This window comes from Neolamprologus multifasciatus, chromosome 23 (genome assembly GCF_963576455.1).
Source record: "Neolamprologus multifasciatus chromosome 23, fNeoMul1.2, whole genome shotgun sequence".
Lineage (NCBI taxonomy): Eukaryota > Metazoa > Chordata > Actinopteri > Cichliformes > Cichlidae > Neolamprologus > Neolamprologus multifasciatus.
The window spans coordinates 7,336,272-7,356,720 of NC_140460.1; the positions used below are offsets into that span (position 1 = coordinate 7,336,272).

Sequence of the window (20,449 nt, forward strand, 5' to 3'; positions counted from 1 at the left end):
CTGTATGAACTCAGCAGACTGTTCCCACTCAGATATTTTATTGACCTTGTGCAATCTGTGCTGTCTCTGCAATAACTAACCAATGATCTTCCCAGTGCCAGTGAGAAAGGTTTCAGCTTTGAAGATTTTCACTTCATTACACTTTGGTTGTAAATCTAAATATGCTGGATGGTAATTTTTGTGACCAAATAATTTTTATGATTGATTCTTTTCTTTTTTTTTTAAGACTAAAAATGTTGTGTATTAGTTGTGTATGTTGTGTACTGAAAGATTTTGCACATTTCTCATAACCTGTGCTGTAACAGTTGAGAAACTTTATGAACAAAATGTATTTCTTATTCTATACATTCTTCAAACATGAAGCCAGCTTCTATACATTTTACTGCACTCATTGCCTGCTAAATACTATGAACTTCACTGTACATCACTTGTATAGATCTTATAATGTACATTTATGTATACGTCTGTGTGTGTGGTTATGCTGTATTATAGTCCGTGGATTTGAATTTGCTGTTGAAAATTATCCCGTAATTTGATTGTAAGAATTTGTAATTAAATGGGGAACCAATCTAAAATTATTTTGTGTCATGTGTACTAGATGGATACATTAATAGAGTGATGTGCGTATCATTATTGCTCCTTCTTCCCATTGCTCACTATTGTCACTCATTTGCACTCCTCTTCCTACTTAAAATAACACAAATTGAACTTTAGTCAAAGTCAAACCCATTTTGATTTTGGTAAACATGGTTCATCTTGGTAGCTTCCTTTTTTGGACAGGACTGAGAGAAAGAAAAAAAGAGTGTGTATAGTTACCCTCTCTGTATAAAAGTCTGTGCTCAGGTGATGCTTGCCCCACTTGAGAGGCACACCAAATCACCACAGGAAGATCAAGGTAAGCAAAAATAGATACTTTCTGCAATATAAAGCTTCCATATGTGTGTCAGGATTTTTAAATCAGCAATATTTCTAAGTGTGTCATGGGGTACAAAGGGTTTAAAATAGCTTGTGATTACTTGAATGCAAGATGGCGTATTTCTTTTCATTTATTAACATATTGTGCATTGTTATGATAACCATGCTCCAATGATATAATGGTAATTGGCCTGCATTTGTATAGCGCTTTACGTTGTACCACCAGTAGGCAAACATGGGGTTAGTATCCTGCCCAAGGATATTTGGCATGCAGCCAGGAGGCAGCCTGGGATCGAACCACCAACCTTCTGATTGGCTGACCTGCTCTGCCACTTGAGCTACAGCCACCCCATGACAAATAATAACATAATGACAAAGTTTGAGGTCTTTCAAAGAACTTTGATGTCACCTTTGCTCTTCTGTGTCTGAAAAGAATGTTTTATGACAAATGCCAGGATTAGGAATTAGTAGAGTTCAGTCATGTAAAACATGGTTAAACCATCAATTGCTCTAAATTGTTGCAGTCACTACTTTAAATCAAGTAAACTAACTGAGGATTATTGGAAAGGGATTGCCACGTGACCGTTTTATCTCGCTCTGGTAAAAATCTCTCGAGCATTTTAAACGAGCTGGAAACTAATTTAAGCTTCATTCTTAAACAGGAAAACTGTTTTCTATGCATGTTTTCTTTTGTATTTCTTTTTTAACATTAAGATCTTGTCACCTGAATATAGTGCAATTGATGGTTTCCTTGGTTACAAATTTACATTTTCATACTTAATGTCACAAATGTTCAAAATTACAGGTACATTTTCCAACATCTGGTTGCAGGTCCATCATGGTGCACAGAGTAGCAGTGATTGGGGCAGGCCCCTCTGGTCTGTCCAGCATAAAGGCTTGTCTGGAAGAAGGCATGGAGCCAACCTGCTTTGAAAGTAGTGACGACATGGGCGGACTGTGGAAATTCAAGGCAAGTCTACATTTAAGAAGACAAACATGTTGACAAGCAAACTGTTCGTGTGAAACAGAGTAAAAAAAAATTTTGTCTTTTAAAACTATTTCTCTGCAGGAAGTTTCGGAGCCTAACAGGGCTAGTATCTACCGGTCACTTACAATCAATATCTCAAAGGAGATGATGTGCTACAGTGACTTCCCCATTCCCTCTGATTATCCCAACTACATGCATCACTCTAAAATCCTGAACTACTTCCGAATGTATGCAGACCACTTTAAACTCCTAAAATACATTCGCTTCCAGGTAATAAAAACAAAGAAGAGTAGAATGAGAGAAAAGCACATTGTTCAAAACTGTTTTGGTGACATTTGGCAGATATATGAAAACCTGAATCGGCCTACATTGTTATTTTTTAGACCTTAGTGAAAAGTGTGAGAAAAGCACCGGACTATTCTCACACTGGCAGGTGGGAGGTGTTGACTGAAAAGAGAGATGGACATGAGGAGAGGCATGTCTTTGATGCAGTGATCTGCTGCTCTGGTCACTACACCTACCCTAACCTCCCACTCAAAGATTTCCCAGGTAACATGTTTTGCATTTATCCTGAAAAGGCTTTGATTAAAATATGGCTGATTTTTAAACATCAACCTTACAACATATGACACCTCTGTTATGTTGCAGGAATTGAGACATTTGAAGGAAAATATCTCCACAGCTGGGACTACAAAGGACCTGAAGACATGTATGGAAAAAGAGTGGTGGTAATCGGAATTGGAAACTCTGGAGGTGACATTGCTGTGGAGACCAGCAGAGTTGCAGAGCAGGTTGAAGAAAGCTTTTTCGTTCTTCTTATCTTCTTTTGATTAGAGATAGAAAAAAAAACCTCCTTCATGAGTTTTGGTGAATTCTGTCCTTCCCATTCTCCAGGTGTACATGAGCACTCGTCGTGGTGCTTGGATCATCCGTCAAGTTTCCGACAATGGTCTGCCAGTTGACATGAAGTACAACACACGCTTTGTTCATATCCTGTTTCAGCTATTCCCAATCAACTTCTTCAATTGGTTTGGTGAGAAGAAACTCAATGCCATGTATGACCACACCATGTACGCCCTAAAACCCAAACACAGGTAGGTGGTGTCACACCCACATAGATTTTGACTCAGGCCAAGATAATGACATCAATCACAGTGAGTTAGTTCCCTATAATATACACCAATCAGGCATGACATTGTGACCACCTGCCCAATACTGTGTTGGTCCCCCTTTTGTTCCCAAAACAGCCCTTACCTTTTGAGGCACTGACTCCACTAGACCCCTGAAAGTGTGCAGTGCTATCTAGCACGAAGATGTTAGCAACAAATCATTTGAGTCCTGTAAACTACAAGGTGGGATCTCTGTAGATCAGATTTGTTTGTCCCACACATCCCACAGGATTGAGATCTGGGGAACTTGGAGGCCAAGTCAACACCTCAAGCTCATTGTGCTTCTCATATCATTCCTGGACCATTTTTGCAGACTGGGAACACCCCACATGAGCTGTAATTTTGGAGGTGCTCTGGTCATCTGGTCATCACAAACTCTCTCAATCCGCTATGCTTGGCCAATTCTCTGTTTTTAACACATTGAATCTGAGGACAAAATGTTCACTTGCTCCCTTACAAAGAGATAACTGGTGTTACTGACTTCACCTGTCAGTTGTTGTAATGTTATGCCAGATTGGTGTATAACGCTGTGTTGTCAGATGAGGAATTCTGCTTCTCATTAAAATACTCTACTCTAGGCTCTTCAGTCAGATCCCAGTAATCAATGATGACTTACCAATGAAGATTCTGTCCGGAGCAGTCATCATCAAACCAAATGTGAAGGAAATCTGTGGGTGCACTGTGGTGTTTGATGATGGAACTACTGTGGAACAGGTCAGAGAAGAGTTTTCTTCAACTTTCTCCAAGATCTTTGTTCAGTGAAGACTTAGTTTAATACCATATTTCTTTGTTGTCACAGGTGGACACTATTGTATTTGCCACAGGGTACAACTATGATTTCCCCTACTTGCCAAAAAATGCCATGTACAAGTCTGGGCACCGTGCGGGTCTGTACAAGCATGTTTTTCCCCCAAACCTAGAGCATCCTACTCTGGCTGTCGTGGGTTTCATTCATGCCCTTGGAGCCATCATGCCTCAGGCTGAAATGCAGGCCCGTTGGGTCACTCGTGTCTTCAAAGGTAAGGTAGTCTGTTATTACTAACAGTTAGCATGCCTAAGCACAAATTAGTTCATTTATATTTACAAATTACCTTTTTTTGCCGTCTAGGACATAAAAAACTGCCGTCAAGCCAGTCCATGATCAAGGCTGTTGAAAAAGATACAAAAAATATTGAAAAAAGGTAACTATTTGTCTTATTAAATACTTCAACCTGTCTTTTACCATTGTCCTTTCTCCTGTTATATGTCAGAAGATGCTCTAGCTATAGTGAGATTGGTTAGCAAGGTGCATAGAGAGGTTAGACAGGTGTATTGTCATAATACCTAAACATACAAATGCTCATTAGTCTGAAAATGTAAAGAAATTAATACTCACATTCCTTTTCTTTGTAAGCAAACTGTACACATACATAATTTTCATTATCCGTGTAATTGCATTTAAAAAGCAAACGGCACCATTTTTAAACAATCCAGTTAGAAATCTGAATTTGAAGCCAGCTGTTTGCATACCCTGACAATTCTAGCATGTGATTTGTTTTCCTTTTTTCCTTTGAAAGTTCAGACTGTAAAGGTTGCAGCTGCTTCATACCACATTTTAATCTTACACATTTTATAGCCATTAAAAGGTGTTTAATTTTAGACTTTTAATATTGCAATGATCAAGAACACTTAGCATTGGACTCTGGAAGCAATCATAATATCAAACCTAAGTATAAACAAGGAATGCTTTATTCTAGCATATCTATTCTGCGCTATACTCTTATATCTTATACTTCTATACCATGTTAGTGCCACTTTAGAATAATACTATTCTTTATATTATTCTCTCCACAGTTACATTGTTTCAAAGCTGACCCCACTGCAGGTGGACTTTGTTTCCTACATGGATGAAATAGCTGGAGAGATTGGTGTAAGGCCAAGCCTCCTCTGGCTCTTCTTCACAGACTACCCCTTGTTCAAGAGGGTTCTCTGGGGGCCCGTTACCGCCTACCAGTACAGGCTGATGGGACCAGGGAAATGGGAAGGAGCCCGCAGGGCAATCTTTACCCAGTTTGATCGCATGTTCCAGCCTCTAAAAACCAGAAAGGTTTGATGTTACACTTTTTCTTCTGCAGTCTTCTTTGTTACTGTTGTGCATGATTTTAACATGAAGTAAAAACCATCACCCCCCCGTAGCTGGAACCAGAACAGCCCTCCACTGCTCGTCGACTAGTTAAAATGAGCTTGACTGTCATGGTTGGAGGAGCTGCTATCTACTACTTTCATACTCGCAACCCGGATGTCATCCCCACACTGCTGTCCAACATGCGTCCACAAAGAGTCTGATCAAGCTTCAGAGTCCAACAATGAGCAGAGGACTCTGAAACACACCAAATGAAATAAAGAAAAACACAAATTCTACTATTTCTGTAGCTCTTTAAAATATTTAGTTCACTATACTCTTGTTTGGAATTATTGAGTGATTAAATATGTGTCTGCTGATTTGTGTATTATTCTATTTTTCATATGTGTGGTTATTTTAATGCATAGATTTAAAGCAACTTTTTTTTTCTTTAAAACACCCAGAAACATTTAGTTATAACACATTTATAGTGCATCCCTTGCAGTACAGGAACTTAGGCTGACAGTGGATAGAAATGAATAAGATGCACACCAATGCAGATGACAGATTGTTTAAAATTATATTATTATTCTCTATTCTTTCTTTTATTGACAGATTTTCTGGATAGTTGAATCCAAAATACCAGTTAGACCAGACAGTGACTGATCCTGTAAAGGAAAATGTTTCTTTAAAAAAAAAAGAGGGGGGGGGGGGTTATAAACACATTCAACCCCTTTTGGCGTCATTTGATACCTTTCCATGCATTTCAACACACTGAACCTTTTTAGGCAAACAAAACTGTACGGATGAAAATCAAGCCAATTATTCACACTCCCCAGCATGTTAGTACATACAGAAAAAAGCACACTGTATCTATTGAAATATTTTTTTTAGCCAAAAAGCAATAATAAAAGCAGGTTTGCTTTGCATTTCAGTTTGTTATTACACTCCTGACTAAACCTGAAAACCATAAAGAAACAATTTTAACATGAAGAACACAGAAGTGTGTTCCAGACTCTCCCAGAATTCAAAGCTTTTATTGCTTAAGATTAATTATTGTTTCATTTATTTATACGTATAATATTGGTGTCTCCGTTAACAACTACAATCTAACAAGTGAACCTTGTTTTGTTGTTTTGCATTATGCTTAACTTAATCTGAACATAAGATTTCGTTTCACTGCCAGAGTGGAAATTTCCATCAGGCTGGGCAAAGTCTGTCTCTCTCTGTCAGTGTTACTTTTCTGTCCTTTTTCCCTCTGTATTATCTCTCCACTACCTTGTATGCTCTCTTTGATTTTCTGATATGCGGCTTATTCTTTTTTTTTCGTCACTATTCTGCAACTCAAATGTACTTTTTTTTTGGTTGTTGTTTTTTTTTTACACCCAACTCAGAGAAGCAACAAAGTGGGCACTGGGGGCATTTTTTGAACCCATGAACCTCTTGACCCCAATTTTAACTGATTTATGGCTTCTAGTAGCCATTCATAATTACACAATGAGTTTGCAAGCCATCTGTGATCTATGTCCAGGCTGGGCACACAGTCAGGGAGGCAGCTGGCTATCAATCATTTACCTATTTTGCGGCATGCGCACACGTTCACGCACTACAAAGAGCATCCCTTACAGTTGTTTATTAGCCTCTGCTCAAACACACCACCTACTGTAAAGCAAAGAATATTTGTTTTACAACTAGATCCAGTTTTTGTTACATTTTATAAAAGTCATCTAACAACATGCTAAATTAACAGTCCGATTAACTTTACTTCCCTAATGAGCTTATGCCTGTCCACAGCTACAAAGGATTCTAGGTTGGCTGCCAATTACACCCATGAGGTGAGAACTGCTTGATTAAATCATCCGAGCTAAGACCGCCCCCATTTACAATACATGCTACAGGAATATATTATTACTGTTTTTCTGTATGTTTCTTTGAAAGAAAAAACAACTTAAATTCTTTTTTTTTTCTTCAATATTCAAATAAAATGCATCTATTTACATGACGCGTACCACGTCCTTTCTAATCGATCTTAGAAGTACATTTGGTCTTTTCATCCCTATGTTGGGGAGGGGGAAGCCTGTCATTGGTCGCTGTCTCAGTAGGGCTATAAAAGTCGGTGCTCTGATGATTGTCTTTCCTCTTTCCAGACACAGGGCCAACAAACATACCAGGATCAAGGTAAGAAAGAAACCTGGCGTCCTTCAGTTTTGTTTCCCTACACACTCTGACACACATGCACACACATTTTTTGGGATAGCACAAGTAAATTGATCATTTCTAATCCCTGAATTTTAGGGACTGATTTCCACATGTTCACATAAAAAATAATTGCAAGACAGTCGAGGCTGAAAAATTATACAAAATGACTACCCAAAGAAGAATATTTGCATTTTCATTCTTGCGTTGCTGTGCTGTGCACGGTTGCGATAAAGAAATAATCTGTAAAAAGCATAACTGCAGAGATGAAAGTGAAAAGTACAGAATAGGTTTGACATCCAAAGCAAGCTTGTAAAAGCAAAGTATCAACAGGCTGCAAAAATATGACTGCAGAGCAAATTAGCTGAGCAAACTACACCCAAAGGGTCATTCCAAAGTTTCAGTGCTATTACAGCAAAATCACCTTTGGCCTTCATTCAAGTTCTAGGAACTGAGTTTTATGACAGAAGTGGGGACTAAGGGTTGCTGTGCTGTGCAGTATCCTGGGAATCCAGAAATATAAATGAAGCTAAACCCATTAGTGCTTACTGTGTAATCAGCAAAATGCTGGGAACAGTTTGTTCTGCTATTTGTACTGTAAAGCACCTAAATGACACATGAAGTTTGTTTTTTTTAACTAAATAATGATTTATTTGTATTCCACTTGGAGTTAACCCCCATTTTCCACTCAATAGCAGTATGCTCACACTCAACTAGTGGCAAAACTATTGTATTTCTAAATAAAACATTATATAGCAGTGTCTCATGACCACCATATTTACATGTCATAGTGTAGCATGTGACAAATGTAAACAGCTAACACTGTGCACTTCTTAAAGCATGGAAACAATCAAGGGGGATTCACTTCTTCTTGTCTTTTTGGCAAAACATTGTAGTAGTGAGTTGCTGCATGTTAGATACATCAGTCTGAAAAAGTGTGATTCTCTCTATCTATCTATCTATCTATCTATCTATCTATCTATCTATCTATCTATCTATCTATCTATCTATATCTATATATCTATATCTATCTATCTATCTATATCTATCTATATATCTATATATATATATATATCTATCTATCTATATATATATATATATATATATATATATATATATATATATATGCTTCCTAACCTGATGGTGTAGCCAAAAACATGGAAAAGCTGAGGAAATTTAGATCAAAGACTATCTAGTTAAATGTTTCTGTGGCTCAATTGGCTTGTAGGTTTTGCAGGTAAGCTATTATTTAAGTCGATGGTGTCCGAGGTGGAATGAGATATTTTTAGATGTGTTAGGCTATTTACATTTTGATATTGCTTTTTAGCTACCCTAACTTTCACAGGAGGCTTGTTTTTTCCCAGGCCATCTACCCGTTCATTGCTGCTTATAGAGATTAAGGTTGCAGGGGCAGGCGTCTAAGTAGAGAAGCCACTTCCTCCAGTTTCCCCACGGGGTAACCGAGATATTCCCCGGCCAGCTGGGATATAAAATTTCTCCAGCATTTCTTGGTCTCCTCTTTTGGTCATTACCCAGAGCTCATAGCCCTAAGTGAGGGTGAGCAGAGGTGTCAAAAGTACAGACATTCTGTGCTTAAGCAGAAGCGCAGATACTAGTGTTGTAAAGTACTCTAGTAAAAGTTGAAAAACAAATTCAAATTCTTTACTCGAAGTAAAAGTGAAAAAGGACAGGTTATGAAATGTACTCAGAGTAAGAAAGTAAAAAGTAGCTCTTTGGAGGAAGTTCCACCAGATATTTTTGTTCAAAGCTAACTGAACCTTGTGCTATATTCATGTAATAATAAAGTATTACCAGTAGGGGAATGCAATTTTTTATTTCAGTCCAAATATTAATTCTAATAAATGTATTCAATTTGAATCTGGTAAGTAGAACATGAGCAGAGAAAAAAAGGAAGGGAGATTCAGCCTGTGGAGAAACCCATAATCAGTTTTGATAGCTTAGCATATTGCACCGGTCCAACACACTGTTCTTTACTTTGAATCTATCACAGTACATGAAAGTAACCTGTTTATCTCACATTAACCTGCGATGTGTTAAAGCTAAAGTAACAAGCCTATTTTGAAAATGTAAGGAGTAGAAAGCACAGCTATGTGTTTAAAATATTAAAAGTACAAGGAAAAGGTTTAAGGAAAAAAATACTGAAGTAAAGTACAGATACCTGAAAATTCTACTTAAGCACAGTAGCAAAGTATTTGTACTTCATTACTTCCCACTTCTGAGGGTAGGAAGTAATGAAGATTCTGGATCAACCAGTAAATCAACACAAAAACACATTTAGACTTTGAGGACAAACTCTCACCAAACCCTACAATATCCTTGAGAGGATGAAGAGCTGCCCAAGCATTCCATCACCAACATAAAAACTGCAGTTTCTTTCCAAATTTGAGGTTGGATTAAAGGCTCTTCTCTATTAACCTGTCATAGACCTTCCCAGGGTGATGTGATCCCCCTATAATTGAAGTATACTCTTGGGTGTCTTCTTAAAAATGGCAACCATGACCCCAGTCTGTGTTCCAGATGTCTGCACAATGTTGAACATGCATGTCAACTAAAACAGAATAAGTATTCCTTACATTGCGCAATTTTATTCTCTATTGAAGTCAGCAGCCTTCTAGGCTACATGTAATCCCCTTCCTGAGCCACCTGACAGTTTGCCAGAATCCCACAATAATAAAAGGATTAATAATAATAATAATAATAATAATAATAACAACAACAACAACAACTTAGATTTGTGTTGCGCCTTTCAAGAAACCCAAGGACACTTTACACAAGAGTAGCGAGAGGTTAAAAAGGCTAGAGGCTTATCTTGAGAAGTTTCTTGAAGGACTCCAGTGACAGGACATTGCAAATCTCATATGGTAGAGAGTTTCAGAGTGTGGGGGCTGCCACACTGAAAGATATTGAGGCCCATGGATGAGGACTGTAGCATCCAAGACTGTGTGTATGGTTGCAGCAGCTCAGAGAGATACTGAGGTGCCAGGGCATTGAGGGATTTGTAAGTAAGAAGAAGGATCTTGTAAGTCATGCGTAACTTAACCAGGAGCCAGTGAAGATTTGTGAGGGTGGGGGTGATACGTCTGAGTTTTGGACATACTGGAGTCTACTCAGGGCTTTAGTGGAAATCCCAAACAGGACCCCGTTGCAGATGTCAAAGGCATGGATGAGGGTCTGTTACAGAGTCAGTGAGTGATGGCCAACGTCAAGAGATGTTCTTTAGGTGGAAAAATGCTGTTTTGGTGACAGATTTGACATGAGCACGGAATGAAAGAGTTGAGTCCAAAATGATACCCAGATTGCAGTAGGCAGCCCCCCAGAAGGGACCAAAGAAAACAGGAAAACAGGAAAGGAGGCACCGGCCTGAAACGCAAATTCAGGAATCTGAGGAAGACAGTGGAGATGAGTATGAGCTACATTAATAACCACTCCAAGCTTCCACCGTGTCAATGGAAAGAAACAGACTTCTTGGTGGATCAGAGATGGATATTATACATAACTGCACACCAGCAGGAGGAAAATTTGAAAAGCCAGTTTTCGTAGTTTTCGAGTTCAGTGAGCCTAGTGACATAAACTTACATGCTTAAAACTTGCCTGATGGGAACCTTCCGTATGCATCCCTATCCTCAAATGCAGTGGCTGAACCTGAAAAGGCACCTGCCACAGAGAGCGAGAGAGGCACCCAGCAAGATGCATGACCTATGATAAGGGCAGCATTCCTTCCTTTTACAGTGTCCAGCCAGTATCCGTGTTGTTACCTGTGTGTCACGCTCCGTTTCTCGTCCCATGGCTGCCACCCCTGCAGCCATACTTTCAGCCCTCCTTCATGTATGGACTCATACAAGTCTGCGTGCAGACTGTTGCCATGGATAATTCATAGACTGTTCACAAACACCATTGCCATGGGCACTGAAAATGCTGTCTGCATAGTTAATTGCTCTTAATAACTCGTGGACTTTCCAAAGAATACCCATAGACTGTTTATGTGGTACTCTGTTACCAATTATGGATTGTGGTCTGTGTCTTTAAACTGTGACCCCTGACCTTTGTTCGTGTGCAAGCTGGCAGAACAAGAGCTTCAGTGTCAAGTTCATGAGAGACTAGTAAAAAAAAAGAGAGCGAGAGAAAGTAGAAACATTTGTGAGAAGATTTTGCAATTGTTTAATGTCGAGACAGCATCTATTTTGTTGGGGAGCGTGCAAGAAGTTACAATAACAACAAATTTTAACACATTTTTTAATAAAAACAGTATTAATATTCTGTGATCTAAGGAGGTTACACAGGTATAGGACATGTTTTATAAGATACGTTTGAGAATTTATTTTAAAGTAAACTTTGTTTAATTCCTCCCTTACTGTTAAATATTAAGTTTATAAGTGTTATCTGTGATCTACGAAGTGGTCTGAATCGGGTCACTTGAGATTGATTGCTTTTGTCTCCACCCATTTAACTGGGGGAAATTGAGGTATTGTCCTCATTCGAGTAAAAGTTCTCAGTGAGGAAGTACCAGCTTGTCACTTTTGTGGTTATTTCTCCCCTGCAGGTATGCTTACAGTGTTGAGTGTTACTAAAATGAGTTATGGAGGGAAAGAAAGGTGCATGTTAATACTATTCCAAGTATGAAAAGACAATGTATATTAGTTAGAAAGTTTTGCGATGTGTGAGCAAACTCCCAGCAATGGGTTAAATACAGCCTGTGATAGAGCTGTAATGTACGAATGTAAACCCATTAATCTAGTTCATTCTAAATAGTTTATATATTTGAGATATATCATTTGAGTAAAAGTTTTCAGTGAGGAAACACCCGCCTCACATTTGGGATCATTTCGCCCCTTCAGGGGTGTAACATGAGAGCCGAGCTTTTTACTCTTAGATTCCACAGAGAGTGGGTCAAGAGTGTCATGGGGGTTGGAATCTGGAAGAAGCTTTCTGCCTTTCTTGGCAAAGAATACAGAAAGAAGTGAGTTCTCGCCAGAAATGAGGCAACTGTTGTTAGCTGGCTCTATATAAATGAAATAAAATTGAAATGATTTGAACTGGAAGCTAATTGACAAAACAAGCAGAAGCTGGATTTAGTTTGGAAGGGAAAGGAGGAAAAAAAGAAGAAAACTAATTATATCTGGAAACTGTGTGCGAGCGTGGGAAAACAAAAAACAGAGATCTCAAGTGGACAGGTCCCAAGGATTTAGGATAGGGTAAGACAAATGGGACCTGTGGAGAGTGCCAAGCCAGACAGGAGTTTGGCAACATAGATAAATTCCTTGTGGAGACTGGTCATGTGGCCAATGGTGGAGGCTGAGATGGTTGTATCATTTGCAGCGGTAGATGATTTATACATGAATGAGACACAAGTGAGAATAATCAAAAGGAATAATAAAAGGAGCAAGTAAAAGTAATGCAAGACAGGCAGGAAAACCAATGTTAAATACTCAGGAACTAACCAAAACATGGAGACTAGACTTTCACTGGACATAGAGGCAGGTAATCAGGCATTAACAGAAGACAAGAGGGAGCTGAAATCACTACAAACAATAAAAATCAAGACATAAACCAGAACACACAATCTTAAAATCAGACTCATCACTTAAATATCCATCAAGGAAAACAGAAACAGATTCAATTATATCAAAAGAAATAACACAAAACAACTGGAAAAACTAGATGAATCAAAACAAGAATCCAGATTTCCAGTAAAAAAGAATCAAAACTACAGATACTAGGGAAAAAACACCCAAACCTCAAACACCTCAAACAAGGACTGAAACATTGGGGACATTTGAATACTGCAAAGTCTGTTTGCCAAATTTCAGAGAGCTAAAGATAAAAAAGAACATAAGGTTGGTAATCTGCTTCTCAAGGGTTCGAATCTGCAGCATGTTTACTTACAAAAGAAAGAGAGAAGCCAAAGCATAGATACTGTGTCAAACCTATCAATGCCTCCAAACACAAAAATTGATTGGTCTGATAAGGAAATGCTGACATTTGTGTTTCAAAGCTGAAAAAAAAAAAATGAAGCAATATATGCACAAGTGTTTGGAGTGCCTGTGTCTCACTCTTCATATGTTTAGATTTTCGCTTATCTTCAACATGACAACAAACATGATGAAAAGACATTTTATGTGGTTTATAGACTGCCTGTGCAAATTAGATCAATATTCAGATTGATTCTTGCCTGAACTTTTACGTAAGTGTTATTTTCATGTAAGATATATTTTAAGTGTACAAAGAGCAGGTAGGGTCAAACTGCTGTTTTTGCTTTTCAAACAATTTTTTAAAGACACTTATTGAACTTATTGATCAAGAAGAACTCTCTCGTAATATCTTTCCTGACATTTATCCCCCTCGTTTTCAGGACCTATATTTTAAGTTATATTTTAATCAAGGTATTCCATTTACACGGTACACAGTTTTGCATTCTTCTTTACATTCCTAATGGTTCTAAATAGCATCATAAAAGCAATGCAGAAAAGAGTATTACGAGTATTTCTTAACTTATTGACTTGTTTTGGGACTTTTGAGCTGATCAATCATCAGCCTTTCATGTTTGCGTGTTTGTTAAAATCTGACTGAGTATTTAAACGCGAGGACAGGATGACTCATTTCATCTCTCTCTATACAGAAGAGGTAAGGCTGACACAGATGCTCGTGTTTATGGTAATATCACTTTTAAATGCAATCAGTTACAGACTGCAAGATATGCTCTAAGACGTACGGCTTCATTATCTGTGTAATCTATCTGTAACAGGAGTTATCTGTCTTTTGTAAAATTTTAAATGTGTAGAGTTACATGAATATTACGGCAAGTAAGTGTGCAACTGTATAAGCAATGCAATACATGTTGCAATGGAAACAACCAATAAGGTTTCACTTTTTCTTTACAAAAGCTTTCGGTATTGAGTTTCACTGCAATTTCACTGCAACTTTGTCTCTTCCTGTACGACATCGTACTATACGGTGTCTTGTTTAACTTTAATTTTCCCTTTTTTCTCCTTTGATAAATAATTTTTTCCTGTTGCAGTTCCATCATGGTTCACAAAGTAGCAGTGATCGGGGCAGGACCCTGTGGTCTGACCAGCGTAAAGGCTTGTCTGGATGAGGGCATGGAGCCAACCTGCTTTGAAAGCAGTGATGACATGGGTGGACTGTGGAAATTCAAGGCAAGACTTTAGTCTAGAGAAAGATTCACTACTGACTGTGACTATTTTGACATTTGTATGTCTTTCATATAAAATTTAATGTGCAATTTTAAACTATTATTTCTTAACATCTGTTTACTGGAACGTCTTCTCTGCAGGAAGTGTCGGAACCAAACAGAGCTAGTATCTATCGTTCCCTTACTATCAATGTGTGGAAGGAGATGATGTGCTACAGTGACTACCCAATCCCTGCAGACTACCCCAACTACATGCACCACTCTAAAATCTTGAACTACTTCAGGATGTATGCAGACCACTTTAAACTACTGGAATACATTCGCTTCCAGGTAGCAAGATAGAAAGAAGAGCGATCAATTTTATTATACCCTATATTAATATTTATATGTATAAACTGACCTGCTATTATATTTATTGTATCTTAGACCAAAGTGAAGAGTGTGAAACAGAGACCGGACTTTTCTCGCACTGGTCAGTGGGATGTGGTGACTGAGACTAGAGATGGATACGAGGAGAACCACATTTTTGATGCCATTATCTGCTGCACGGGCCACTTCAACTATCCTAACCTGCCACTCAAAGACTTCCCAGGTGAGTGAATATCTGTACCACCACATGTTAAATGTTAAAACATGACTGTATAAAAATTCCACTCTGTTGTCTGAAAGGAATTGAGACATTTGAAGGAAAATACTCCCATAGCTGGGACTACAAGGGGCCTGAAGACATGCATGGGAAGAGAGTTGTGGTCATCGGCATCGGCAACTCAGGGGGTGACATCGCGGTGGAGGGCAGCAGAGTTGCAGAGCAGGTTGGTAGTGCTCTCTAAGTGCTCAGTTTTCTTCCTAACATTTTAGTGTCGCTTTTTTTTGTCTGATAGTGTGCCAATCTGGTTTGATGTGTCTTTTGCATCCTCATTCCTCAAGCTTTACCTCCTAAAATAAAGAGCACAAGGATGCCCTTCATCCCGTGAGATAAGACAATTTCACGTTAGTGTTACTTCTTTCTTTCTGTGTCTTGTCTTACAGGTGTATCTGAGCACTCGTAGTGGTGCTTGGGTCATTCGTCAGGTTTCTGACAATGGTCTTCCAGTGGACAGGTTCAACACACGCTTTGTCCATATCATGTTCAGGCTGTTGCCAATGAGATTTCTCAACTGGCTTGGTGAGAAAAAGCTCAACTCCATGTATGATCACGCCATGTATGGCCTCAAACCCAAACACAGGTGAGATATGTAAATTCTTCCCTAACGCCACGGTTTCGCTGAATGCAATCTATCACATATAAGCTGATTGTCTCATCTTGTTTGCTAAACTGTTCACCATACCAAAATTGTCCATAAACTGTGTAGCTGCTATGAAGTGAACACTATTTAAATCATAATTTGTCTATTAGTAGTTATCAGAATATATTATTATATATGAATTGTACATGTTTGTCTTTCCTCTGCTGCCCTCACCTCATCAGGCTCTTCAGCCAGATCCCAGTGATCAATGACGATCTGCCCTTCCGGATTTTGTCTGGGTCGGTCATCGTCAAACCAAACATAAAAGAGATCCGTGGTTCCACTGTGGTGTTTGATGATGGCAGTACTGCAGAAAATGTTAGAGAACCAAATTATCTGATGTGCTTTAAATATTCCAGTTCTTAATGTCATTAAAAACAATTTCAGCTCTTCTTTCTTGTCCTCTTTATTACAGGTGGACTTGATTGTGTTTGCCACAGGATATAACTACGATTTCCCCTACTTGCCAAAAAATGCCATATACAAGTCTGGGCACCGTATTGGACTGTACAAACATGTTTTTCCTCCAATCCTAGAGCAGCCTACCCTAGCTATTGTGGGTTTTATCCATTCTGACGGAGCCATCATGCCTCAAGCTGAAATGCAGGCCCGTTTTGTCACTCGTGTCTTCAAAGGTGAGGAATTTCCAATAAAAGAACATTTAAAAACTGAGGTGAAATAAAATCTTTTACAGTAAAATATCAAATACATTGCATTTTACTAATGATTGTCGCTGGTCACTGTGTTGTCTTCGTAGCGCTTGTTAAAAATAACACAGCATCCACTTATGATTGCGAGCTACCGCTCCAAACATTTTATTAACATCCTTATACCACACCACAGACCAGTCTTCTTTTATATGCTCTCCCTGGAGGCATTCATTCATTCTCCACAGTCTCATGTCCATCTAGTAGTTTCAAATCAGACACCATCTCTGCATGTGACACATCAGCATTTTCATCTTCCTCACCACATTGTTCCTCCTGAAATGTCTCTTTAGTCTTCAGTAAGTTGCGACAGTTCCTACTGAGCACATGACCTTCTTCAGTTCCTACGTCATATGATCTCGGACCTGCTTCCTGAAGAACAATGGCTTTCCTGTTCCATGCATTCTGATCTCGGATTCTCACTACATCATTCTTTGCAAGCAATCCAAGTGCTCTTGTTCCTTTGTCGTATTGCTGTTTTTGTTTCCATTTCAGAGGCTCTTGCTTTTTATAATTTCTTCACTCTGCTTGCTCTCTGCATAGCAGGGCAAAGTTGTGTGTAGCTTACGATTCGTCAGCAGTTCTGAAGGGGATAAACCACAGTCAAGAGGAGCAGCCCTGTAGCTCAGCAGGGCTACATAAGGATCTGATTGACTGTCTGTAGCCTTCTTCAGAAGCTGCTTGATGATATGCACTCCTTTTTATGCCTTGCCATTTGCATGTGGATGTTGAGGACTTGATGTGACATGTTTAAAGCCATATTCTCTTGCGAAATTCTGCCATTCTTTGCAATTATAGCAAGGACCATTGTCACTAACGACAGTTTCTGGTATTCCATGCCTGGCAAAGATGGACTTCACATGTGTGATCACATTATTAGCAGTTGTACTTGTAAGTAGAGCAATCTCAGGAAAGTTAGAGTAATAATCTATAACCAACAGATAGTCTTTCCCATTAAAATGAAATAAATCTGTTTCTACTTTCCTCCACGGTGCTGTAGGAAGTTCGGGAATCATCATGGGTTCTCTTGCCTGTCTGCTCTGAAACAGGTTTCACACTTTCCGATCATGTTCTCAATGTCTTTATTAATACCAGGCCAGTACACAGTATCTCTAGCCCTCCTTTTACACTTTTCTATTCCCAGGTGTCCCACATTCACCTGTCTCAGACTATGTGGTATCACGATCCTATTGCCTCTCAACAGCAGTGCATTTACCACGCTAAGCTCTGATCTAACATGATAATACTTTGAACGGGACCCTTTGGCCCAGTCTCCTTGGATATTTTCCATCACTGTTTGCAGCTCCCTGTCTGCAGCTGTCTCCTCACATACTTGTTTTATCTTTGCGTCAGACACTGGCAGAGACTCCACTATCATATTAACATGATCATCTACTTCTTTCTCAGTGGAGCTTGCGTGACACACCTGTGATGCTCGTGACAGTGCATCTGCTAAAGCTAAATACTTGCCTGGTGTGTATATCAAGTCAAAACTATACCTCTGCAGTTTCATCATGAGACGCTGAATCCTCGGCGACATCTCATTCAGATTTTTCTTAATGATTGACACCAGAGGACGATGATCTGTCTCAACTGTAAAGGTAGGAAGACCATAAACATAACAGTGAAAAATATCAAGTCCATATACCAGCCCAAGATATTCTTTCTCAATCTGAGCATATTTGGTTTCAGCCTTAGTCATGGATCTAGAAGCATAAGCAACTGGTTTCCAGCTCCCCTCTTCAGCTTGAAGTAAAACAGCTCCAAGCACATCCTTTGAGGCATCTGTTGAGATTTTCAGACTCTTAGTTGGATCATAATATGCAAGCACTGGGCGCGTTGTCAGTGTGGTCTTTCAATCATTCCATTCTTGTTCATGCCTCGCTGTCCATTTAAATTCCATGGAATCACAAATTAACTCCCTTAGTGCTGATGTTCTCACTGACAAGTTAGGTATAAATTTTCCAACAAAGTTGATCATTCCCATCACTCTGAGCACACCTCTCTTATCTGTTGGGTGTGGTATGGTTGCAATGGCTTTTATTTTTCTTTCATCTGGCTCAAGACCTCCAGCAGAGAATTTGTCTCCCAAAAATGTTATTTCCTTTACACCAAAATGACAATGCTTCCGGTGGCTTCAAACTTTCCATCACAGAGAGAACTTTGAACTGCTATCGCTTCCACACTTTCACTTTTACTCCTGGTACCATGTGTTGTCTTCGCAGGGCTTGTTAAAAATAACACAGCATCCACTTATGCTCCAAAACATTTTATTAACATCTTTATGCCATGCCACAGACTAGTCTTCTTTTATGCGCTCCCCCTGGAGGCATTCATGAGCTTTCTTACATACAGTGCCCCCTGCTGGTAAACCGTATCATTACATCAACATCTATATATCAACAGTCACTATCTTTACTCTTGCTTTCTCTCTTTTGCTCTTCAGGACATAAGAAACTGCCCTCAAACCAGGCCATGATCAAAGCTGTTGAGAATGACACCAAGAAGATTGCAAAAAAGTATTTAAAAACTAATTTTCCCCTCTTTAATTTTGTAATAATAAGAATATTTTTTTGTAAATCATTTACCAAAAAAGTGAATAAATCATTTAAACCTTTCAACCCTTCCTTGTTTAAAACTAGGTGTGTGGGTCTGATATTCTATTGGTTAACTTATTTGTTTTTTTTTTACTTATCCTCTTTACAGCTACGTTGTGTCAAAGTTAACACCTCTGCAGGTGGACTTTGTTGAGCACATGGACGACTTAGCAAAGGACATTGGAGTGCAACCAAATCTCCTCTGGCTCTTCCTCACAGACTTCCCTCTATTTAAGAAAGTTCTGTGGGGGCCTGTTACAGCCTACCAGTACCGGTTGATGGGACCAGGAAAATGGGAGGGGGCCCGCAAGGCAATCTTCACTCAGTATGACCGCATGTACCAACCTCTAAAAACTAGACAGGTCTGAAAAAAGCGTTTATTTTGCATACTCTGAGTTTTGCTGTATGCACCGGTCAGCCAATCAAAGATGCATTCTTATAATCTTTTCATATGTCTCCTCCAGCTGAATGCACAACAGAGTTCAACGACAGGTTTCCTGATCAAGCTTAGCTTGACATTCATGGCTGGAGGAGCTGCAATCTACTACATCCACCACAACCCAACCACCATCTCCACCCTCGTGTCCAAGCTGCGTCCACAATCAGTGTGATTGAATGAGAAACCCAGCACCAGTATCTCATCTTGCACCTCCTTTGATACTTAGGGTTTCAAAATAATTTGAGAAATAACAGTGAAGCTGTTAAGAGACAACACCAGTCACTAATTCCCATAGTTAGTAACACCACACTGATAACAATGACAGAGGCTTGACTTGGATTTTGACATGTTGCATAAAATACCATCTTAAGAAGATCTGTTAATGTCATATACTGACTCATTTAAGTACTGTAACCATTTCTAGGCTAACATATAATTAGGATCCTATGATTACTTATTTCTTTGATATGCTAAGAGGTTATACACTGTAAGATATTACAGCAGATTATCATGTTTTCTGTCAGCAGTATATTACATTATTAAAGACTTTAAAAGCTGTACTGAATAATTTATAAATATTCAGTATGTGCTCCGAATTGTTTGTTTTATTTATTAATTTATACGTTCTGTTTTTGATGTCTCTTGGCCTGTTGTATGAGGTTTAACAATATCAGTCTCTGTGAATCTGTTCACTTAACTTCTTATCAAATACAAGGTCAAGGGGTCATCGACATACTTGGTGTATGTGAGACAATGAAATAAGATAATCCTCTGTCAGTGCGTCCCAGGGTGGCTGTGGCTACAATGTAGCTTGCCATCACCAGTGTGTGAATGTGTGTGTGAATGGGTGGATGACTGGATGTGTAAAGCGCTTTGGGGT

The 20,449-nt window shown here is 39.0% G+C and overlaps 2 protein-coding genes across 4 annotated transcripts; both read left to right on the forward strand.

Annotated features, from left to right (window-relative positions):
* Positions 1 to 762: 762 nt before the first annotated feature.
* LOC146490911 (flavin-containing monooxygenase 5-like) lies at positions 763 to 5,514 on the forward strand. 2 transcript variants are annotated; one of them, XM_085150280.1, is made up of 11 exons: positions 763 to 895; positions 1,747 to 1,889; positions 1,989 to 2,173; positions 2,287 to 2,452; positions 2,552 to 2,694; positions 2,798 to 2,997; positions 3,651 to 3,786; positions 3,872 to 4,091; positions 4,181 to 4,253; positions 4,906 to 5,158; positions 5,248 to 5,514. In XM_085150280.1, the coding sequence occupies exons 2-11, from the start codon at positions 1,754 to 1,756 to the stop codon at positions 5,395 to 5,397; spliced, it is 1,662 nt and encodes a 553-aa protein (XP_085006406.1). In that variant the 5' UTR covers positions 763 to 895; positions 1,747 to 1,753; the 3' UTR covers positions 5,398 to 5,514. The 2 variants fall into 2 exon arrangements, with proteins under 2 accessions (XP_085006406.1, XP_085006405.1); XM_085150279.1 differs by having other exon boundaries at positions 765 to 895; positions 1,721 to 1,889.
* A 1,710-nt stretch (positions 5,515 to 7,224) lies between these two features.
* LOC146490912 (flavin-containing monooxygenase 5-like) lies at positions 7,225 to 20,165 on the forward strand. 2 transcript variants are annotated; one of them, XM_085150281.1, is made up of 11 exons: positions 7,225 to 7,351; positions 14,406 to 14,544; positions 14,682 to 14,870; positions 14,967 to 15,132; positions 15,210 to 15,352; positions 15,570 to 15,766; positions 16,009 to 16,144; positions 16,242 to 16,461; positions 18,980 to 19,052; positions 19,240 to 19,492; positions 19,595 to 20,165. In XM_085150281.1, exons 2-11 carry the CDS (start codon positions 14,413 to 14,415, stop codon positions 19,739 to 19,741), a joined length of 1,656 nt encoding a protein of 551 aa, XP_085006407.1. In that variant the 5' UTR covers positions 7,225 to 7,351; positions 14,406 to 14,412; the 3' UTR covers positions 19,742 to 20,165. The 2 variants fall into 2 exon arrangements, with proteins under 2 accessions (XP_085006407.1, XP_085006408.1); XM_085150282.1 differs by lacking the exon at positions 7,225 to 7,351 and adding an exon at positions 11,879 to 11,930.
* Positions 20,166 to 20,449: the final 284 nt, after the last annotated feature.